Genomic DNA, 24,248 nt, shown 5'->3' on the forward strand with positions numbered 1-24,248 from the left:
ATGGCCTGGAGTTTGCCTGGGAAAGTCCAGCTTGGGGGACTGCTCCTCTGCCTCCTTGGATGGGTCTGCTCTTGGGTCACTACTGTCCTGCCCCAGTGGAAGACTCTCAATCTGGAACTAAACGAAATGGAGACCTGGATCATGGGGCTTTGGGAGGTCTGCGTGAATCAGGAGGAAGTTGCCACTGTGTGCAAAGCTTTTGAATCCTTCTTGTCTCTGCCCCAGGAGCTCCAGGTATCCAGGATCCTCATGCTAATCTCCCATGGACTGGGGCTATTGGGACTTCTGCTCTCTGGCTTTGGGTCTGAATGCTTCCAGCTTCACGGGACCAGACGGGTAGTCAAGAGGTGGCTTTGCCTCCTAGGAGGGACTTTAGAGGCATCGGCTTCAGCCACTACCCTCTTTCCGGTCTCCTGGGTGGCCCATACCACAATCCGAGATTTCTGGGATGACAGCATCCCTGAGATCGTGCCTCGGTGGGAGCTTGGAGATGCTCTCTTCCTGGGCTGGGCTGGGGGTATTTTCCTGGCCCTTGGTGGGCTACTCCTCATCTTCTCAACCTGCTTGGGAAAAGAAGAAGTGACCTTTCTCCAGATGGCCAGTCCCACGGCCCCACCACCCCATGCTCCAGCAGAGCCAGATGGCTCCTTCCACCTAACATCAAGACCTAGGAGCCTGATGATCTAGGACTGGTCTCTGCCAAGGACTCTCCAGAATAAGGAAGGCCAATAGAATCCTTTCTCCTCCTAACCATTCATCACTCTATATCTGGTTGCGTCATTGTGGGGGTCGTGATCACTCTTCCGTTTGTTAAGAAGTTGATTGTCTTGGGCTGTGGTGATCCTAAATTCAGAATGAAACATCAGAGCAGAGTGTCAAACAAAGATGTTTTTCTGGTTTGAGGTTTTATTTATGTATAAATGCTTCATACCATTAATTATGCACTTGATCCTTTTATTACTAAAAAATATTTTACAAACTGGCATCTGTCATAGAAAGTACAGTGTGAATATCTGCTGTATGTAGAGACAGGAGAACTGGAGGAACTGCTTTGGTTGATGGAAATGAATTATTGGCCCAAAACAGCACCTTAACAAAGTTCAGGCTAGGAACCCACTTTGCATCCATTTTCTGCCTCAGATGCACAATTTGAAACAGAGCTTCACAATATACCTTTGCTGTTCTGTAGCTTCTGAATATCCCAGAGCGGAGACACATGCTTGTCTCTGCTTCGTGGTGAGGCTGAGTGTTCTGTTCTATGTTCCCAGCCTGAAAGGAAGACATAGAATCAGTGCAAGGGGTCGAGTGACCAACCATCCCTGTTTGCCCAGGGACAGGTACCTGGGTACTGGAACATTCAGAGCTAATGCGAGGAGCATCCCGGGCAAACCAGGATGAATGGGTCACCAGGCAGTGACTGTGCCCGAGTACTGCGCAATGTGGGCATGTGGTGGAGAGAATTATCAACTCCTCAGAAATGTCTTTTACCATGTGCAACATCATTATATAAACTCCTTAAAGTTTTAACCCAAGTACAGCAGACCTGCCCATGCTGAGGCTACCATGTCCTTTTCATAACAATGACCCAAGTTCTTTTCTTGGTCCCCCTGCATGAGCAGACCCTCTGCCCAACTACCCCATCACAGGCCTTCCTTGGGCATTTCTGAGTGACCTCAAGGAGGAACCTCTTGCTTGCTCACAAACCCAGTTGTCCGCGGCAGTATACCCTGTTCCCCTCACCACCCCCTGTCCTGCAACCCCTTCATCAGCTGAAGAAGAGTCGCCGTTGACCCTGCTGACAGTTCCCACAGGAAAACAGCTAACACAGGGTGATGGCTCCCAGTATCACCCAAGAGGTCACATCTCCAGGTTTAGAGGCATGCTGCATTCCTTGTAGAATCGGGCATCTCCTCTTTCCCTGAGTTGGTTCTGCAGACTGCACTCACCTCTCAATAAAACAGGTCTGACATCTTTGGGTCGCCTCTGCTAGAGCAAGGACACACAGACGTCTCCAAAGGAATAAGCGAGCTTGCCAACGCAGCTCAGTCCAAAGTCCTCCTTAGAAGAGGAACATTTTTCTGAGGAAACTGAGTCTGCAGAGGTGAAATTTCAGCAACTTTTACCTTCTCACGCAGAGAAGCTTTCTCTTGGAGTCACAGTTTCTCCAGAAGGCTCCTTTCCCTTTTATGGACTCCACTTCATATACACAAAGTCCAAATGGCCTTTATTTATTTATTTACTTAAGTAAATAAATTTCTGCGTTCAAAGGGATAGTTAGCATCAAAGTTCCATTCTGGCCTTTTCTCTTTTTTTAAATTTTTTTCTTTGAAATAATTTCAAACTTACAGGACAGTTGTAAAAAAGATACAAAACCAATATGGAGCACTCCAATATACCCCCTACCCAGATATCCAGACCCTCCAACTTTAAACATTTTGCCATATTTGATTTATCATTCTCTCTCTCTCCCTTTCTTTTCTAAACATTTGAGAGTAGGTCACAACCATCATGCTCATTGAACACTTAACATTACCGTGTATATTTCTTAAGAACATGGATATTCACTTATGTTCAAGCAATTTAACATTGATATAAAGTATATAGTCAATATTCCATGTTTTTCAATTGTCCCATTAATGTTCTTTTTTTTTTTTTTTTTTTATTTAATTCCCCTCCCCTCCCCCGGTTGTCTGTTTTCTGTGTCTTTTTGCTGCGTCTTGTTTCTTTGTCCGCTTCTGTTGTCGTCAGCGGCACGGGAAGTGTGGGCGGCGCCATTCCTCAACAGGCTGCTCCCTCCTTCACGCTGGGCGGCTCTCCTTATGGGTGCACTCCTTGCGCGTGGGGCTCCCCCACGCGGGGGACACCCCCGCGTGGCAGGGCACTCCTTGCGCGCATCAGCACTGCGCATGGGCCAGCTCCACACGGGTCAAGGAGGCCCGGGGCTTGAACCGCGGACCTCCCATGTGGTAGACGGACGCCCTAACCACTGGGTCAAAGTCCGTTTCCCCCATTAATGTTCTTTAGGGCATTTTCTCCTCCATTATTAGATCTAGTCCAGGATTATTGATTGTACTTGTCATTGTCTCTTTCATTTCTTTCTGCTTTTCAAAAAATTGTGGAATCATACATAGAATTAAAAATTTGCTTTCTCAAGTATACAATTCAGAGGAATTAATCACATTCACAATGTTATGCTACCCTCACCACCATCACCCCAAACAGAAACCCTGCACCCGTTACACATTAACTCCCCATTTCCCCCCACCCCTCACACCTAGTAACCTATTCTTTACTTTCTGTCACTATTAATTTGCGTATTTTGGTTATCTTAAATAGGTGGGATCTTACAGTATCTGTCCTTTTTGGGTCTGCCTTATTTCACTCATCAGGTCTTCAAGGTTCATCTTCAAGTCTTTCACCATTGAGCATGATGTCAGCTGTGGGGTTTTCATATATGCTCTTTATCATATCGAGGAAGTTTCCTTCTATTCCTATTTTTTAAAGGTTTTTATTAAGAAAGGGTGCTGGATTTTGTCAAATGCCTTTTCTGCATCAGTTGAGAGGATCATTGAGGTTCCCTCCATTTTCTATTACTATGGTAGAGTAAAATGATTTTCTTCTGTCAAGCCACCCTTGCATCCCTGGATATATCCCACTTTATCATGGTATAATCCTTTTAATTGCTGTTGGATTCTGTTTGCCAGAATTTTGTTGAGGATCTTGCATCTATATTCATAAGGGATATTGACCTGAAAATTTCTTTTCTTGTGATATCTTTATCTAGCTTTATTAGGGTGGTGCTGGCCTCATAGAATGAGTTAGGAAGTGTTCTCTTCAATTTTTTTGGAAGAGCTTGAGAAGAATTGGTATTGGCCTCGTTTAAATCAGAAAACTGCTGCCAATGACTGCTTTATCAGTTACTCCTTCTCAATAGCATTTCAAAGCTTTTGGGCCTAGTTTAAATCTGGGATGAAATCCAAATGTCCAAGTGTTTTCCTGACCCCACAGGATCTACAAGAAGGAACCATTTCGTCATTCATCCATCCAACCGTTTATTCATTCATTTACCAGCTTCTTATTTAGCACCAACCATGCACCAGATACTGTGCCAGGAACCAGGGATAAATGGTAAATGAGACAAAATTTATTGCTGCCCTCCTCATTCAGACAAGTAGAGGAGATAAATATTAATGTAAAAATCACTCACATAAATATAAACTGTAACTGTGACAAACTTACAAAGGAAAAGGCACATGATTCTATAAGATCATGCAATAGGAGGATTTAACCTAGTCAGAGTCATGGATGAGTATTCAAAGGAATTGATAATTAGCTAACAGCTAATGGATGGACATCAGTTAAAGATGAAGAGGGGAGAGGAAAATATATAAAATGAGGCTGGAGCAGGAGGAAGGGACCAGATCTTGCAGGGCCTTGTAGGCCACATTAAGGAGAGCTGTCTATTCTCAGTACCACAGGAAGCTAAATATGGCCCAGGAGTAGGAGCTCATCCCCTAGTTGCCTGCAGTACCTCTCCCTTTTCTAACACCTTTTTCCTACCGGAGTTTAATAGGGTTTAAGAGTTCACAAAGCACTCACACATACCTTGACGTCTTAAAGATTTTCAAGATTGGGAGAGCAGATACTATTTGCATGCCTAGTGAAGAAATTAGGATTCAGAGAATTGAGGCGGCATGCCCACGTTCATGTGGTGAGTAATTAGCTGAGTCAGGACTTGGGCCCATGATTTTGAAGGCATGGCAGTCTTTTTTCCACACCACCCTGCTGCTTCCTGAGGACAGGGTGCCTAGACCACCCACCAGACCAGAGGAAAAACTAGCCCTGAGGCAGAAGGAAAGAACAGACCTACAAGGAAAAACCTTCTCTTTGTGCTTATGTTGAGGTCTAAACATGGTCTTTTTTTCCAGATGGTTCACCTGCTCCTGCTGGTGGCCTGCAGCTCTCCGCCTAACCCCACATCTGCAGGCGCTGACGATATTTTTTCATCAGCAAGAGATTATGGTTTCCTCTGTAAAGAAATGGACACAAACTAAAGGTTTTGTTTTTTTTTATTTTAAGATCCTGTTTTCCTGACTCTATTTACAAAGGACACAAAGGCTGTTTTTAAAAATGGGGATGGGGAGGGAATACTGAGTCCCAAGTAACAAACAGCATCTCATTTCCAGGAGGGAATGTGACACACATTCTAGTGAGAATCCAGTTTTAGAGAAAGAGACTGAAGGAGATGCTGCTTACCTACAATTGCCACTGTTTTTATCCACCTGCTTTGCAGGGGGTAATGATGAGAAATAACACAGAATTACATCTTTGCTTCTATTTGGCCATTACTTAAATGGGTTGTGCAAATTATTCTAATATAAACAATCCTTTGTAATCCATGTAAACACATGGAGTCACATTTATTAAAAACAAAAAGAGACACCAATCAATATTTCCATTTCATCACTTTAATTAAAAATTTTTCAGCAAATCAATTTTACTGATATTAATAAAGCATACAATTCATCCAAAGTGTAGATCAATCAATATTTCTAGCTTAAAGCTTTCGTTACGTGTAAGACATTGTAAGAAAATACTTCAGAGACTCCCTGATTTTGATGTGGCTCGGTACTATATTCTCTGCCAGCCAGCCTCTGGTCCCTTAGGGATTAAGGCATTCCAGAAGGTCCCTGTTAACTCTCCTCGTATAGGAAGCCTCTGAGACCAGCTCTAAGGATAAAGTTTTAGGGGAACCCATTTTTGGGATGAGAGAGAAGCCAGAAACAGTTTTAATGGGTTTCTGGCCAGGTGGATGTGTCTGAGCAGCCAGGATTAGAATAAGAAACTTAGAGTAGGAACATGTTTGGTTGCTGTCACTGGCCTCTAAAAGGGAACTGAAAGAAGCTGGATTCCTTTCAGACATTCTCACAACCCCAACCATGTTTTGAGGATGCAGAATAGACTTTTCTAATGCCCAGAATTTTGAATAAAGTCTCAAAGCCAAGTTCCATGGGTGATTTGTAACCCACATTAAAAAAAGAGGGACTCAATGTTTTGCTGCAGGCCATGTTAGGTGACCAAACTGGTCAGTCTCCACCTCCAATGGCCTACATGAGGTAAGTATGCAGATTTATTAAGGCAGGACCTTGAAGGGAATTCATAACACTTGGGAGGCCTGCAATGTTCTCCACCCTTCCCTGTGAGGAGCGGGATGGGGATGGACTCTAAGAGAACGGCTCACAGCTTGGAGTTGCTCGCTGGAGGGAAGACTGGTGTCTTAAACCAAGCCTACCCCACCCCTGCTGAGGTGCAGAAACTCAGCAGGCCCAGTCTTCCACCAGGATGAACCTTCGGAGAAAGTTCTTGCGAAGACCTGACCTGTGTTTGGGAGGCATAGAGGAGCCTGAGTAGCACTGGAGCAGTGTGAAGCAGGAGGCTGGCTGGCAAGGGGCAGAGTGCAAATGGATGCTGGGGAAAGCAGTCTGACTGGAATTCTCTTAAATTTATTTTTATAACGGAGCACTGTTGGAGGGGGTGAATGACAGGGATTGTGGAAGGTCAGCCAGAAATCCCAAAAGTCACATCAGAGCATGGAGTGTGAGGGTTTTTTTACAAGCCTCTCTGAAGAAACTGCTCTCCCGATCTCCAAGTTGAAAAACAGAGCAAGAAGAGTGAGAGAGCATTCTACAGCTCCTTCCTTACTGCTGGTCCGTCATCTTCAGGGGAGGCTTAAACTAAAGATGGGGGATATATTAGTCAGCCAAAGGGATGGGGATGCAAAATACCAGAAATTGGTTGGTTTTTATAAAGGGTATTTATTTGGGGTAGGAGCTTACAGATGCCAGGCCATAAAGCATAAGTTACTTCCCTCACCAAAGTCTATTTTCACATGTTGTAGCAAGATGGCTGCCGACGTCTGCGAGGGTTCAGGCTTCCTGGATTCCTCTGGGCTCTCAGATCCTGTTTTGTCCACAAGGACAGCTGTAGACTATGAGGATCTCTAGGCTTTGCCTCTTTCCACAAGGTCAGCTGTAGACTATCAGGCAAACCGCTCTGTCCCTTTCCCCGGGGCTCCAGCTTAAGACTTCAACATCAAAACTCCAACATTAAGAACCTGCAACTCTGTCCTTTGCCATGGCTTTTATCTGTGAATCCCACCCACCAAGGGGCAGGGACTCAATGCCCTAATGACGTGGCCCAATTAAAGCCTTAATCATAACTCAAATCAGGCCCAGGTACAGATTACAAACATAATCCATTATCTATTTTTGGAATTCATAACCATATCAAACTGCTACAGGGGAGAAGCAATGAAATGAATGAGAGTGGGCTTTTGATTTTAGATTGTCTGGACTCTATAATACATGGAAATAATTTTGTTTTAATACTCAAACTTGATAATAAAGCTATGAGATCTTCCTGAGATGCTGCCAAGGGTCAGAGAAGGGAGACAAAAAATTATATTGGAAGGTAGCAGTGGAAACAGAAAAGAAGCTGTTGGCTCACTGTACCATATCAAGTTGAAGCTATTCAATAAAATGATTAAAGAAAAAGTATATCTCCAACAGGAAAGGAACCAGATATGATAGGCTATAACTTCTACATTCAGCACAAGCCCTGTTCCCTTCAAAAACATCTCTCTTGTAGACATATTGGCTAATATGAACATATACACTTGCTAGAGGCCTATAACTCTCTGGACCTCTATTTTTATGCCCCAATTACTGAAACCCATTGCTGGGCACTATGCAGATCAGGCCAATTCTTATAATACATGAATCCCTCTCAGCTCCTCTTCTAGTCTAGCTAATCCTTAAGTAGGGACAATGAATGACTTAGTATGACTTAGTGAATGACTATGTTACTTTCAGGTCACCACTGGGGACCTTGGAGATTTGGGTAAACCGTGGTTGGCATGCCTCCAGCATACCACCAGAACTCTATGTAGAAAACTGGCCTTCTACTTATAATAATAATAGTACTCCATGAATACTATTGACACCACAATCAGCACATAATTAATTGTCAAAGCTCACTACTGGCACTTTTCTGTCAGCTTATCAATTCTCAAATCATCTAAATTCTTTAGATGGTTTCTCTACTTCTACTGAAAATTAATTGCTTATTATCAGTTTCTTGTTCTCCTGGCAGAACAGGAACAAGAAAGTGACTTTACCTATTATTTTGAGAAAATAGGTCTGTTCTGTACGTAGGACCCATGCATTGAGCAGATTCTACATCTGTAAATGGCCAATGAGTCAACACACAAGGAAGTTGAGAGGTCATTACAGCTAGCCAACAACATAATGGGCAACCTAACGTAGCGCTTGGAAAATAAAAGCAAGTGTGCTAAAAGGAACACATGGAAAAGCCCTCAAATTATCTCTTAAATCAGTTCACTCTGACTTGAAGTAGATTGAATCAGTTAATAGTACATTAACTTAAAAACAATATGAGGGAAGCAGATGTAGCTCAAATAATAAGGCCTCCGCCTACATATGGGAGGACCCAGGTTCTACCTCTGGGACCTCCTGGTGAAGAAGAGAAAGTATGCCCACACAGTGAGCCAATGCCCATGTGGGTGCCCTGCGTGGTGAGCCAGTGCCCACGCAAGTGAGTCATGCAGCAAGATGATGATGCAACAGAAGAGAGAAGAAGAGGAGAGTCAAAGTGAAGGGCAGCAGAGACCAAGAATTGAGGTGGCACAATTGACAGGGAACCTCTCTCCACAGCAGAGGTCCCCAGGATCAAATCCCTCTGAATCCTAGACGAGAAAGATGAGAAAAAAAAGAGAAACAGATGTAGACGATCACAAAGCGAATGGACACAGACAGCAAAAACAGCAGGGCGGGGACGAGGGTAGGGTCAGGGTCTGGGAATGGGAAAAAATAAATCTTTAAAAAAATATATATAAAAAATGGTTTAAAAGGTTTAGGGGAAAAGGTAATGACTGAATAGCTAAGAAATTGAACCTTTGTGTGTGTGTGTGTGTGTGTGTGTAACATTAAGGAAATTAGAGTGTTTATGGTAAAGGACAGGTTAGCTATAAAGAAAATGATCAGAGAAGCAGATGTAGCTCAACTGATAAGAGTGTCTGCCTACCATATAGGAGGTCCAGAGTTCGGTACCCAGGGCCTCCTGGCCTGTGTGATGAGCTGGCCCGTGTGTAGTGCTGCCACATGCAAGATGTGCTGTGTCACACAGGGGTGTCCCTTGCGTAGCTATGCCCTACACACAAGGAGTGCACCCCGCAAAGAGAGCCACCCCGCATGAAAAAAGCGCAGCCCATCCAGGAGTGGCACACACACAGGGAGAGCTGACACAGCAAGGTGACGCAACAGAAAGAGATAAAGATTCTCGGTGCCGCCTGACAAGAACGCAAGCAGAAACAGAAGCGAGTGGACAGAGAGAGCAGACAATGGGGGATGAGGTGGGAGGGGAAAGAGATATAAATAAATCTTTAAAAAGAAAAAAGAAAATGATCGATTTTTCTATAACTCCATCAGAACTGAGTCTAAGTTATAACATGAGGAATTGGTAGAAGATAAAACATTAATTGAGAAAGCATAAAATCCTATAAACTTTCATTGAGGGAGATTCTACAGAATTTTTATAAAATCATAAAATTCAACATGTTTTTTGCCACTTTCTTAGTGGCAGAAAATGGAGTGGTTCTCAACTGTGACTATATATCAGAACCACCTGTGATACTTTTGAAACATGAAAGCAGCAGGAGTTGAGCCTACATCTAACAAATCAGGTTCTGCAGGGTTGAGACCTGGGCAGCTGTGTTTTTTCAAGCAACTCAGCTAATTTTGGATTGGCAGGAAGTTTAAGAGTTTAGGATTATAAAAGCTGGAAAAAACTTACAAAAGAGAAAAATAAACAAAAGCAAAGATGGTCTTTGAAAAGACTAATAAAACCCTGGCAATAGTAATCAAAAAGAAAAGTGAGAAGCTACAATGTAAGCACTTGTGAAAAAAATCTACAGATTCGAGTCATTAAAAAAAAAACACACACACACACACACACAAGAGGCTATTATGAGCTTTATGACAATAAAATTTAGATAAAATGGGCAAATTTTTAGTAATTTTCCAAAATTGACATGAGGGAATAACAAACCCCCAAATTTGAAAGCCCTGTGTCTATGAAAGAAATTGAATCCATAATTTAAGACATCCCCACAAAACAAACAATAACAAAAACTTTAGGCTCAGGGGGATTCACCAATGAATCCTTCCAAACATCAAGGATAAAATAACCCTATCTTACCCAAACTCTTCCAGGGCAGAGAAAACAAGAGAACATTCAGTAAGGCCAGAATAATTTTGATTAACAAAACTTAATTAAAGGCCAATCTTTCTCATGACAATGGAAGCAAAAATCCCAAACTGAATATGAAACAAAAAAAAAATCCAGCTACATATTAAAAAAACATATCATGACCAAATCCAGTTTATTCTGGAAATGTGTGGTTGGTTTAACATTTGAAATTAAATGAAATTCTCACAATAATTAATAAAGGAGAATATCCACATGATCACTTCACTAGATGTAGAAAAGACTTTTGGTAAAATTCAACAACATTCATGATTTAAAAATAAAAAGTACTTAGTATACTAGGAATAGACTCTTTCCTTACCTAAAAAATGGAATTTATAAAAAAACCTATGGCATATTTAATGGTGAAATACTGAAAACTCCCCCTGCCCTGATATTGAGGACAAAGATCACCACTTTTATTCAGCATTATACCAAACTCCTAGTGAGTGTGATCAGGCAAGAAAAACAAAGTTGTAAGGACTGGAAATAAAGAAATAAAAGTCATCATTCACAAATAACATAATTGTGTATGTAGAAAGATTCTACAGATAAATTATTAGAATTAGTAAGTGAATTTCGCAAGGTAATTGGATACAAGTTTGCTATAAACGCATAAATTTGTTTCTACATACCAGCAACAATTAAAAGTGGAATTTAAAAAATGACATTTATGATAGCTTCAAAAACATCAAAAACCCAGATATCATACGGAAAATGCACAAAATCTTTATATAGAAATTTAAAAGACCTAAGTAAATAGAAGAGCTTATCGAATGCATAGGTCAGAAGATGTCAGTCCTCTCCAAATTACCTATGGGCATGTAAACCAAATTAAAATCCCAAGATTGGGGAGTAGATGTAGCTCAAGTGATTGAGGGCCTACTTCCCATGTATGGGTTCGATACCTGGTACCTCCTAAAAATAAAAATAAAAAATCAAAGAAAATCCCAGCTTGTATGAAATTGACAAGGTTCTAAAATTTAGAAAGGATCAAGAATAGTTAAAATAATCTTGAAGAAACACAAAAGTGGCGAATTTACCATAGCAGAAATCAAGACATTATAAAGCCACACTAATTAAGGCAGGGTGATTGAGATTGGTACAAGTAGACAAATAGACAAAGGGAACAAGAAAAAGAGCCCAGACCAGAAAAGCCGCCCCCCACCCCCACCCCCCACCATGGACACGTGGTTTGCGACAAAGGCAGCAGTGCATTGCACAGGAATAAGTCATTGTTTTCAGTAAATGGTGCTGGGTCAATCAGCTAAACATGAAAGATAAAACAGTACAACTTCTGTAAAATAACACAGGAGAATGCTTTTATGACCTTCAATAATGTCTTCAACAGGACATAATAAGCACTAATCATAAAGGAAAAGACGGGTAAATTGGACGACATTAGTATTAAGAAATTTTAGTCAAAGGACAGAATAGGGGAAGATACATGAAATACATAAAGCCAACCAAGGTTTAATAACTAAAATACATAGACTTAAACAGATATTTCATAAAAGAGAATACCAAAGGTGAATAAACATATAAAGAGCTGCTCAACATCATTAGTAAGCAGGGAAGTACAAATCAAAACCATGACACATTACCACATACCTACCAGAATGGCTAAAATTAAAAATACCAATAAATGTTGATAATGATGTGAGTAACTGGAACTCTTATAAAACTGCTGGTGGAAGCATATTATATAAGCTTATATAAGCTTCCACCAGCAAATTGGTATAACAATTTTGGAAAATTGTTTGGCAGAACCCAATAAAGTTTATACCTGTGCACACATGCACACACACAATCTTATGATCCAATAATTCCACTCCTAGTTACATACCAACAGAAATGCATGTGTGTGTGCACCAAAAGATATGACAATAGGATAAATCATTTTGTATAATGAATACAATAACTGAGCAGTGAAAACGTGTATGTTCTGCTATGATTAATTCCCCCTTCTATTGTATTCCTGTCAGTTCTCCATTCAACCCTTGCCTCTTGCTCAATCATTAATGTATTTAAATTGTTTTGTTGTATTTGTCCACCTTGTACTTCTTTCTTGAAGCAGGTAGGATAAATATAATAGTTGAGGTCCAGCGCCAAGAGGCATGGTGGGGAATGGAAGCCAGCAGCCACCAGGTACCCCGGCCCAACGTGACAAGGAAGAAGAGCAAGAAGTTGTGGATGAGGATGAAGACGATGAAGATGACGAGGTTGTTGACGAAGAAGTGAAAACCGAATGTGAAACTAACTCCATCTCAGATAATGATTAGGATGGAATTAAGAAATTACTGCACCATCTTTAACTAAGGGCTCCTGTGAATACTGCGGAACTAACATCTCTTAATGTAACAGAGCCGCATTGCGAGCATGATTAAGCAAGCAGCAGCGACCGTGTGCATACTGATGAAGACGAGATTTTTTAGTTTCATAATCCTTTTAAATTTAACTGAACGAAAGGGTACCCAGTGTGTTGAACAAAATAAACAGCTGATTTAAGCTTCTGTGAGAACTGCGAACAGCATGGTTAAACAGTTGGACACAGTTGACACCACCAAGCCTGTGGGCTTGCTGCTAAGTGCAAGATTCATTAATGTCCCTCTACAGACTGCCCTGCCCATGCATCAGCAACTTCAGAAAGAACTGGCCCAGGCACACAAAATGAACAAGCTGTTAAGGGAAGTGCTGCTTCTACCTTCTCATTATTAAGACATTTGTGGAAGCAGGAAAAACAATTCCGAAAAGAAAGGGAACCAAAAAAAAGATGAGCTAATGTTGGCAAATGCAGAGGGAGAATTTTTCCATGAGAAGGCAATCTTGAAGTTCCACTACTTGGTGCAGGAGGGAGGCAAGTGTGATTTTCCGATGATGTACCCATGAAGCCCTGTGAGCTGGGATGGTGATTTCTGCCAACAAGATGAATGAAATGACTGGCAAAGTCAAAGACCATCTATCTGTCTAATGAATTCCCCAGGGAAATTGCCAGAAAACTCAATGGACACTTACTAAAAAACTCATGGTTTTATTCAGATTAAGGTCTCTACAAAAAGTAGGGTTCTACCACGTGTGACACATTTACAAAGTATCTTTCTTTTTTCATTTTGGTCAAATTATTTATATAGTTAATTAAAAACTTTTCTGAAAAGAAAAAATAATAATTGAGGTTTTATGCTTTATAGTCCTCAAAGAGGATTATAAATCCAAACAAAAGGGGATTCCAGTAAGCTATGTTAAGTCTAATTCAGTCTCAAGGGGATTTATGCTCAGCTAAGTATGCTGTCCAAACTTTCGAGTGATTTTAGGCCAGGGGCTCACAGGCTTCTTCCCCTCTCCCATCTTTCTTCTCTACAACCCTTTACAAATGTAAAAACCATTCTTAGTCTGAGAGCCAAACAAAAAGAGGCCAAGGCCTTAGTTTGTGCATCCCTCTTTGAAGCCAGGCTGGACCTAAAGGCAGCTAAGGTAAGGAAAGAGAAATTCGCTTTCAGCACTCCCCCTGGTGGTTTGCACTGACCTAAATGATACAAACTCCTCCTCGCACACTACAGATGTCCATCTGTTCCTTTCTTTGCCCAAATGTAGATACCTACAGTTCCCAACAGCTCGCCAGGAAATACCTAATATGCAAAAAGGTACAAAGCAAAGTATTTTCCAAGACTGCCAAGGACAGTTGAGCAATTTTTAAAAGCATAAGCTTTGCAGCCAGTCACACTGAAAGTTCAGTCCTGGCTTCCCTACTGAATGAAGCCTGTAACCTTGAGCAAACCAGGGTCCCCACCATCATCCTAGGTTGCTGTATCAAGTAAAATAATATAATTGAAGCACTATGCACAGTACTCAATTATGATGGATATTACAAAGCGAAAGGCAAATAGTGGATACAAAGAATTTTAACCAGCAAATGGTAATCAATGGGTAAGAAGATTAATCAAATTCCAATGAAACAAATCTTTGCAATAAGCTTTAAAACACTAATGTCCGTCTATATATTTATAAAAGGTAGTCCATTAATCAAAATCTGAAATCTGGTCTTAGAAAAATCACATTTTACGTTCTAAAATTTGACAAATGATAAAGTGGATATATTATACTTACAGGCAAAACAACTAGCAAATACGTTGAGAAGATACCAGTCACCACTAGGGACTGCTCGAGAACTGACTGTGCTCTGCTCTCATTTCAAATCCCTGGCATCTTGAACCCTATCAAGCTTCTTGAGCCTGTAATCTGCTTTTTCATTTAAAGAAAAGTTGAAACAAGACAAATGCTTATTGAGTCTATTCATTTCCATAATGGAAAAAAATATTTGAAAAAATAAAAGGTCCTACTACAAACCAAAGATAAAACAAATGCTTTTATTGCACATTTATAAAATCTGCATAGTTGTATCAAGTGTTCTTCCCTCCCGCAATTCTCCCATTAGTCCTAAATTTAGTTAAAATGTAATATCCAATGAAAAGCCTTTAAAAAATGGTCAAAGGGGGATATTTCTCTTTCTACATATACAAACACATATAATTTTCTTTTTACAAATCCACATCACGTATTTTTAAAAGCAAAATAGGGATGGGGGATCAAACTGTTCTTTTGGGCCAGCAGCAGCCTTAGACATTTGTTTTTGACAATTTTCAGATGTTAGAAAAATTTACCTAAATGATTAACTATCAAAATGCTATGTTTAGTCAAGTTTCACAATGCTATTTTGTATAAAGTCCTTAACTCTTTCCTTTCTTTCACTCAGGACTGAGTATGAGGTTTTACGGTTTATTAAAAAATATAAAAGAGAAAGAGGGAGAAGAAAGAAAGGGGGTAGAAGAAGAGAGGGAGAGAAGGAGAGAGGGAGGCAGGGAAGCTTGAGAGAGCAAGAGTGAGAGAGAAAGGAGGAGAGGCAGCTTTCTTTTGACATTTCAGCTTCTTACTGCCAAGCGACCTTATATTCTACCCACATGTAAAAGGGCAGCAGTTCATCAGCAACCTATTTTGTCATCTCCTGTCAAGAGCCAATAAAATTTATATATCTAATTCTTGTAGTTAAGAATTTTCAAATGTCACCTGTATTTGATAAATTAAGTAGTAGCTGTACATCTGGTTCAGGTTCTGATGAATCACTCTTCTTTTCTGCTGTCAAAAACACTTATGCCTGAAGGATAATTTAGAAAGTGACAAAAGGCTAGGAAAAGCCCAAGCATTTCTGTATGTACAAGGAGGCATGTTATGTCTTCTGGCACCATTCAAAACCTCACTACACGGGGTCCTGCCTTTTCTAGTAAAAGAAGGTTTGTTTTTTACAATTCTGTACCTAAAAAGTGCAATTTTATTTTTAATCCTTCTTTACACACACAGAATGGTTGGGGTCTGGATCCGAATCTTACTTGTCTACCTAACCCCTTTCCCAAGGTGAACACTGTGACAACAGAATTCTGTGCAGCCGGCAGGCGACCAGAGACCGGGAAGGAACTGGAACACATGGAGGCTTATTTCACCGTCACGGTTGAAACACCTTGAATTGACTCCATGACAGCTGCAAACCGGCTACAAAGGTCATAAGGAGAATTGGGTCGAATCGTTGGCGGTTCCTTCAAGACAATGATTTCTGCAGAGGGATCTAGAAGCCTGGGTAGAAACTCCCCTAAACACAGTTGCAGATTTTCTGTGGAGGGAAAGTGGATGGTTATATATATACAGCTAAAAAAATCTACAAGTAAAAAATCATAAACCTGTGATTATACAGGAAGGCCTGCACATAGCACTTTACCCAACTTCAAAGGGTAAAAGGATCCTGCCAGCCAGCAAGCAAATAAATAATGATCCCTTCAGGCCAAATCAAGAGCAAAGACCTACTTGCCAAATATACCAAAGCTTTAGGCCACTGCTTAAGTTGTCTGATGTGTGTTTAAAAAAAAAAATACTATATATTCACTTCCTTAAGAGCAGGTCTTCTAGTCAGTCATCTGTTTAAAATTTGAAAAATTAATATGACACTTCAACCATAAATATAATGGTACGATTTTCTTTCAAATGATTTGAATGTACCAGTATGTACACATGACATTAAGAAAAGCTGTAAGTCACATAAAGTCTAAATAAATATTGACGACTTAAAAGGAAATAAGTAGTTACTAGTAATAGAATTTTCAGTTAACTACTATAAACTTGAACTCCTGAACAAGACAATGGACTATCTACCAACAAGAAACAAAGAGGATTCATATTAGAGTACTTTTATCCCCATCCACCATCTTTCCAAGTCTACCTTATTCCCTACAGATAATAATGTTTTAGGCTCTCTCTCTTTCAGCAAGCAAGGATAGTCAATGTACAGTTTACTATTCTTGAAGTCCCTGTAGTTAAGAGTATTTTCATGTCTTTCAACTTCAAGATGCAGGGAAACCTGGTTATATGGCACCATGAGATGAACAAACTGCACAGATTCTGAATTTTTATACTGTAAGAGAGTTCAGATTTTGGCTGTTGAAAAAGAACTGTCTTATGTTCCTGGAGAATGGTGACTGTTTTCCACAGAGGGTTTGTTGGTTGTCTGTGCAGATGCTGTGACAGCCGCAGAGGGGACAGGGGAGGCAAGAAGGGCAGGGGCCCAAGCTCCCAGCTCTTGTTTCCTATGGCCCACACCCACCTTTAACTCAGTTGTATGCCAGGAGTTCCAATGACCTCAAAAAGGTCTGATAACCAGAACTATTGAGTGAGACCCACTATAATTTCCACAATTCTCAAAAAGCCTTAGAAATTACTGAAAGTGCAAACGACCGCATACCTGCAATGTCCTGCCCAAGGTAGGAGCACCAGTGGTTTCTCATGACCTCAATGGCATCCAGGTCATCCTTGGAGATGTCATTATTAATGATAAGATGGATGCAGGGAATGATCAACTCATTCATGACATTTATGCCCTCTGTTACAGAGTGGTCATCATTTGTTTCAAAGAGAGAAGCTGCCTTGGCATTTAGCTCCTACAGAAAAAGAGAGAAAAAACATAGTCTGAAAAGATAAATATCTATTTAACAAGATATATAAATATCTATTTTAAAGTTTTAATATCTTTTAAAAACTTAAAAGTATCTATTTAAATTTTGGGAAAAAGTGGTTACGGCATACATTGGAATCCCCTGAAGATTTCTGAAAACTACCCATGTATGGGTTCCCAGCTCAGTCATGCTGACTTAGCTGGTACGGGGCGATCCCAGTATCACGAGTTTTAAAAGCTCTCAAGGCAAATCTAATGCAGCAGAGTTTAGGCCCCAGTGGCCTCAACCACTTCTTTGAAATCAAGATTATGCTTAAGATACTTCCAGAATCTCAAGTTCCACTGAGTATCAAGAATCACCACCAGCAGAAACAATGATGGCCAGGCCCCTCCCCAGAGATTCTGGTTTAATTGTCTGGGAGGGTCCTGAGCGTTGTTGTTTGGCAGCCCATCAGGTGATTCTGATACATAGTGGGGACTGAGAGCCAGTGATCTAATGAATCAAAATCCCTATTATGGTATCCCATTGGAAGCCGAGCAGGACACTCAAAATGCAAATCTATATTTGGTGATTTTTAAAAAAATGGCTCTAACAAAATTCAGATCCAACATATCTATAAGGCTCTTTTCTCAGATTCAAAGCAGCCCTGCCACACCTACAAATGATACAGAAATCAAAATAAAAGCAAGAAAATGAAACTCTTGAGATGAATAAATGTCATGACTCAATCTCTTCCATTTGATAGTAACAAGAAGGTGGTGGTGGACATGCTGGCCTGAAACGCGCCTGTGACGCACAAATCTGCTGGGCGCTAAGGAAAACAAGCACAAACACATAATCCAAGGGCAAGCCACCTCTTTATAGTTCTCTGAAGGACAAGCACCTGTATAAACCCTCAGGTAGGCAAAGGGGATATGGGTCTGCCTTTCCACATGGCTGCCAAGTACAAAATAGGCTAAGGCAGATATACAGTCTTCAATGACTTATGACAATGGTATTAACAGAAGAGCAGGGGGAAGCAGATGTGGCTCAAGCAGTTGGGCACCTGCCTACCACACGGGAGGTCCCAGGTTTGGTTCCTGGTGCCTCCTAAAGAAGATGAGCAAGACAGCGAGGTGACACAACCAGATGATGGACACAATGAAAGACACAAGAAGCAGGGAGTGGCTGTGGCTCAAGTGACTGGGTGCCCCTCCTACATGGGAGGTCCTGGGTTTGGTTCCTGGTGCCTCCTAAAACGACAAGCACATTCAGAGATTACACAACAAATAGACACAGAGAGCAGACAGCAAGTGCAAACAACAAGAGGCAGGGAGAAAAAAATAAATCTTAAAAAAAAAAAATAAAGAATAGTAGGATCAATTCTTATGCTTCATTTCTTTTTTAAAAAATTGGGAGTTTTTTAGAAGTCACAAAAACTCTCATTACTAGTTTATCAGAGAACACTGAAAGAACACTGCCTTCCTTCAACACACATTTATTTTACGCTGACTCTGAGGGAAGAGCTAAGAAGAGGATCTGTGCTCAAGGACCTCCCAATCTAATAGGGAAGCAATGTGATCAATGCTGCAATGGAGGTGTGTGTAAAGGGCACAGAGGAGAGGGGAAATTGAGGCTCATCCTATTTCCTGCCAGAGGTTGAGGAACGATGTTCACTTAAAGGAACTTAAAAAAACCTTTGACTTTGGAAGAAATCTAAAACTCAAGATCATTATTTTGTTTTTTAAAGATTTATTTCCTCATGGCTTCAGGAGAAGGGGTAAACACAAAAAAAATTTTTTTAAAAAGAAAGAAAAGAAAAAATACTAATGCAAATAGTACAAACCAGAAGGCATTTTCTTCGGTATAAAGTGATCACTGATTCCTTTACCCCCCGCCGGGGGCCCTTCAGGAGCAGAGCGGCATTGCTCTGGTAGGCATACACCAGGTAGGAGAGTGCCTCTTGGTACCTTAGAAGGTGGAGGTAAACAACAGTTTAGCGCTCTTTGCCCCAAATCAAGGGCCTAGACCCCACTGCTCCCAGATTCAGGAGTCCTTAAAATGGAAGTAGTGTGGAATACTGGGAAAAGCATGAGAGCCAAAGACCACAGCTCTTCTACAAACTAGCGAAGATACTCGAGGAAAATTGTGAAACTTCTGCGGGCCTCAGACTGGGTCATCTCAAAAACAAGGGAGTGGACGAGATGTTAAGGTCCATGCCAACTCGAAAATTCATTTTCTGAGTTTATCTTCAGTTATCACAAAGAAAATGTAAAAGAGTGTATCTCTTTACTAATAAATGTATCATTAGGGGAAGGATGAAAACATGTAGGATATTAAAAGCCTAACTGACACACTGGGAAGAGTGGCAGCACACTGGCTTATGTGACACAGGAGGTGAGATACAGTACTCCTGGGTGAGCACTGATAAACACCGGTGTCCCAACCAATATTCTTTGTGTAGTAAAAGACCAACATACTTTCCTTTTTGATAGAGTTCCAGGCCAGTTAGGAGATACACAGACACCTTTCGAAATAAACTATAATCTTCATGCCACTTCTGAAAAAGAATGGTTACTATTAATTATCATGACCACAATACACTCTTTCAACATGTTTCACTGAAGTGTGTTTTAAACCCAACACAAATATTTATTGAGAACATATGGCCAAGCACAAAAACACTTTCAGATAAAAACCTGTCAACATTTAGAATATATGTGTATCTCTAACCCTAATTTTTCAATGTCCTGTTCCTCTACTGAGGAACAGAAATGTTTATTTCACACGAGTTACAGAATTTATTGTCTTCAAGTCTAAAACCCAAGCAAAGCCGTACAGCCCCGGCTTAAACGAATGACCTCTCAACTCTCAAATTCTGACAAAAACCTCCGGGTGTGAGGAAGAGCACAGAACAGAGCAATGCCCACACTCAGTAAGTGTAGTTGGCACAGCAGACGTGGTATGTAACATCATTTCAGGGAGGATGTGGTAATTTTCTGAGAATCCAAATGCACACTAGAAAGCTCTACTACTTAAAACAAGCCAAAACCCTGATTTCAAGAATTTTGTTATCAAGGACTTGGCTCAAGTAGGATTTAAGGGAAATGAAGTGTTGATTCATTCTAGAAGAAGAATGGAAATAAAGAAGCTGGCTATCCTGAGGATAAGAAAGGATGGTTTAGCCATTCTTTTCCAGTTTGGGGAGGGGGATACAGGAAAAACAACTTCAACTGTGATAATAAAAAATTAATAGTTTTGCCTCAGAAATCAATGTTTTCACTTTATAAAATATCCAGAGACTTAAAGAAAGACTTCACCTTGTATTCTTCCATATTCATATCATCTGGACCGATTTCCTTCAGTTTAGCTTGAGCCACCTTCATAATACTGATTGATCTGTGCGGAACAAATTTCAGAAAGTAGTGAAAGGGTGTTAATGCAAAGCTTCCTCACCAGGGGAGTGAGTCCAGCCAGACCCAGAGGAGAAGGCAATTCACTCAGGTACTCCCTTCTCACCTTTCATCATAGCTAAGATTTTTATCTGCAAATTGTTCCAGAAGGGTCCGTTCCACTACCCTTTTGGGTGCTTCATTTTGGAAAAAGTAGACAAGGACATGCTGAAGTCGAGGATCACTGTGAGAGGTGGGGGTCTCCTTGGCAAGCTGATAGAGCCTGGAGTATTCTTCGTGGAATGCCTATTGAAGTCAGAATTAATAGTTAGAAAGGGATCCCTGGTGAGCCTCTGTACCCAGAGCCTGCTGCTTAAGGGCACGAGGGCCTCATGACTAAGCAGGTTTGAGGAATAAGTCATGAGCAATTCCAAGAGCAGTAATAGAATCCTTAAGGCGTTTGCACTTCATAAGGGATGAAGTTCCTCAACATCTGGCACCAATGTTGGACTATACTCCCAAGAAATTCGTTTCTCCCATGAAGTTCTTGGAAAAACAAATATTTAGTTTTCATTGTTTCAGGCTTATCCTTGAGTCCCACTGATTTGAATTTTTAAACAGCCATGTAAATACAATATTATCCAAGTACCTCAAAGAGCCTGGCCTACTTCCTTATTATCATTCCTTATTATAGCCCCAAAATTACAAAAGCAAAATTTCACTCACAGCTGTCTTAACAGCCATCTCCCAACAACAACAAAGCCCCTGCAGTTGGGTGTACCACAGGACTGCTCTCCAAGGCTGCACTTGTGCAGGGGAAGAGGGGGGATCAGTCCTGTGGGACAGCTTGCTCGGTAGTTGGACAGGAAAGGGAGACAGCCAGTTTTAGGTTTAATTTCAATGAGAGAGATTTTAACTCCATTTTCCTCCATCTTATAGAATTACTGCCCCAATATCATGACCACTGTGTTATAAAGATTAGAATTTTAAAAAGATACCTTAATAAGCCCTGCTTCAGACCCATCTCGGTCAAAGGTCTGACGGGCTTTAGCTATGGCCAGGATGACCCCTTGCATGGCAGGGCTCAGCATCACCTACCGCAAGAGGGCACAAAACACAGAGAGAAAAAGGACAGAAGAAAGGTTCAAAAGAACACTGTATGAAAGAAAGGAAAACAGATTACTGAAGGGAAGCAGAGAAGTGTGCTCCTTGACAGCATCTATTGCAAGTCACGTTTCACACACATATTCCTACATGCACTCCTGCACATCTATATAATGTCAAGGCAAGTTATTCCTATCCAGTACCTCTTAATTTAGCAGGATAAAAAGAGATGTATGAAATATCTCCAATACAATATGGCTGAAGAATCAAGAGCGGAAAGGTCTGATTGGACACCAGAATGTCAATTTAGAAGTGTAAGTTAAGTGCAGATCCTGCGTACACAATTATTTTAGAGTTGTACCAGATGAACAGTACAATTTCAGCAATCTGGAAACTAGAGGCTATACAAACATGATGCTATATATAATAACGAAATCCAAACCTCTCAATGGTTGAAAAAAAGAAAAAGATACCCCACAGGAACAAAGTCTGAAGAATATGATGCATGACTGTTTAAGTGCAGTGATGACTGAAAAGGAAATAGTTAATGTGTAAGAGGAGTAGGGCTTCTGTTGGGGGATGAAGGGAAAGTTACAGTAATGGAGGGTAGTCAAAAGTATTGCAATATGGTGAATCTGAGTAAAGCCACTGAATGGTATGCTTGGGAGAGGTTGGGATGGGAAAGTTTACGTGGTGTATATTAAAAGGAAAAGAAAAGAAAAGAGTGAGCAACTAAGAGATGACAATTTAATGCAATATGTGATTCTGGAAGGTATCCAGTAATGGAAGAGAAAAGGCTCAAAAGGACATTCATGAGACATATGGAAGAAAAAAAAACGGGAATTGTCTATAAACTTTATATCAATATTAATTTCTTGAACATGGTAACTGTACATAAGGTGAATATCCTTATTCTTAAGAAATGTACATGAAAGTACTGAGTTAAAAGAGCATGATATGTGCAAACTACTCTCAAATGTTCAGAATAGGGAAGGAAAGAAGGAAGGAAGAGAGGGAGGGAGGGAAGAAGTGAGGGAGGGAAGAAGTGAGGGAGAGAGAAAGAATGAGAAAAAACAATATGGCAAATGGGACAAAAAGTTAATTAAAACTGGTGGATCTGAATATGGGGTGTGGGAGGATTCAGAGTTCTCTGTCTGGGGTTTGTATTACTTTTACAACTGTCCCCTAAGTTTGAAATTATTTCAAAATAAAAAGTTTAAAGTAAAAAAAAAAGAAGGTGGGATGGGTAATGGATAGACAATGAATTCTTTGGGTTCTAAAGTTTCCTAAAGCTTTTGAATTAAAAGCAACTTCAGTTCACATTTGTTTTGCTCATTGTATGACAGAAAAAAAAACATTATATTTGGAGGAAAAACAATGGACTAAATATCTCAGAAAACAGATTCCTACCTTAGATTTAGAAGGCAATTTCTTGCTCATAATACAAAAAGAAAAAGGAACTAAATTGTACCTTTCTGAGCCATCTAGACTATGGTGGCCCTCTTCAGATTATTTTTTGGGTAGATGTATAATGGGAGCAAGGGCATCTTTTAAAAAATGGTAATAAGGTCAAAACAAGACTGGCCTTCTTTTTCATTATTTGTTTCAGTGAGAAAATATAAGCTCTTTGGCAAACATCTTTAGAGTATAGTTGCATGCAAAGGAAAGAGAAGACAACAAACAGCTAAATCCTGCACTCATCTCTGTACCTCCTCATCATATCCATCTGCATCAGATCTAACCAGAATCCTTCCCACACTGGGAATCTCGACTTCAGAGACCTCAGAATTAGGCTGGGCAGCAGTCTCTGCATCAATAGCCTTTTGGGGCTGTTCTGACTGCTCGGCAAGGTTTGTTTCCTGGGGCAGGGGCTTCTTGGGCTCAGCTTCCTTAAGCTGTGGCATCAGAATGGAGAGAAAGAGTAAGAAAAAACAGGAGAAATCAAGAGGGGTTGGTTAAATGTAGCAGAGAAATGTGAGAAAAATGGTGGCAATTATTGCTGAAAGCCTGAGCCTATTGAATTTGGGCTTCCAAGTCCTTCTCACCTCACTCAGGGCTGCTTCCACTCCACTCTTCTCATAAGCACGTGCTGTGTTTGCAATCGCCTGGGCAGTCTGTTCCTTGACAATCACAGCATGCTCAGATGACAAACAGCGAACCCCATGAGATGAGGACACTGAAGGCTCTGATAAAGAATTGCACAAAGGTATTAGCAGCTGATTGATGATAAATAAAGTCTAGAACACTGATAAAAAACAACTAGGATGGCTACACAGTTTAACAAACAACATTCACTAAATTTCTTTATAAAAATCTATGCAAATGTCCCTAGAAACTAGTGACTAAAATAAATGGCTACTTTAGCAAGACCCCACTGAGGATTCTGTAAAATTTAATTGTGCCCCCAACTTTGTCATATTTCTGTATGACAAGTAGGCTTCCTACAAACAAGCCTATC

General features: G+C 40.6%; 2 protein-coding genes and 1 pseudogene across 9 annotated transcripts in view; 2 read left to right on the forward strand and 1 right to left on the reverse strand.

Moving 5' to 3' along the window:
* CLDN25 (claudin 25) lies at window positions 1-687 on the forward strand. Its single transcript, XM_004465952.2, has one exon. It carries the CDS (start codon window positions 1-3, stop codon window positions 685-687), a length of 687 nt encoding a protein of 228 aa, XP_004466009.2.
* Window positions 688-12,440: 11,753 nt separating this feature from the next.
* Window positions 12,441-13,294, forward strand: LOC131276227 (BRCA2 and CDKN1A-interacting protein pseudogene; annotated as a pseudogene).
* A 1,373-nt stretch (window positions 13,295-14,667) lies between these two features.
* Window positions 14,668-24,248, reverse strand: part of USP28 (ubiquitin specific peptidase 28) — a 70,520-nt gene continuing 60,939 nt past the window's right edge. For 5 of the 8 annotated variants that reach the window (XM_058289396.2, XM_023591008.2, XM_058289395.1 and 2 more), the window contains 9 exons: window positions 23,836-23,975; window positions 23,500-23,685; window positions 21,685-21,780; window positions 20,814-20,992; window positions 20,615-20,693; window positions 19,775-19,854; window positions 19,141-19,264; window positions 17,105-17,300; window positions 14,668-15,982 (listed from right to left, as the gene is read on the reverse strand). In XM_058289396.2, coding sequence (XP_058145379.1) covers window positions 15,807-15,982; window positions 17,105-17,300; window positions 19,141-19,264; window positions 19,775-19,854; window positions 20,615-20,693; window positions 20,814-20,992; window positions 21,685-21,780; window positions 23,500-23,685; window positions 23,836-23,975 — 1,256 coding nt within the window. In that variant the 3' untranslated portion in view covers window positions 14,668-15,806. The remainder of the gene's footprint in view (window positions 15,983-17,104; window positions 17,301-19,140; window positions 19,265-19,774; window positions 19,855-20,614; window positions 20,694-20,813; window positions 20,993-21,684; window positions 21,781-23,499; window positions 23,686-23,835; window positions 23,976-24,248) is intronic. The other 3 variants (XM_058289397.2, XM_023591010.3, XM_023591009.2) reach the window with 1 other exon arrangement.

The sequence above is a fragment of the Dasypus novemcinctus genome, chromosome 27 (assembly GCF_030445035.2).
Source record: "Dasypus novemcinctus isolate mDasNov1 chromosome 27, mDasNov1.1.hap2, whole genome shotgun sequence".
Classification (NCBI taxonomy): domain Eukaryota; kingdom Metazoa; phylum Chordata; class Mammalia; order Cingulata; family Dasypodidae; genus Dasypus; species Dasypus novemcinctus.

What these genes read in the sequence shown, in the direction of transcription:
- CLDN25 (XM_004465952.2), top strand. Translation starts at nt 1, where the DNA reads ATGGCCTGGAGTTTGCCTGGGAAAGTCCAGCTTGGGGGACTGCTCCTC.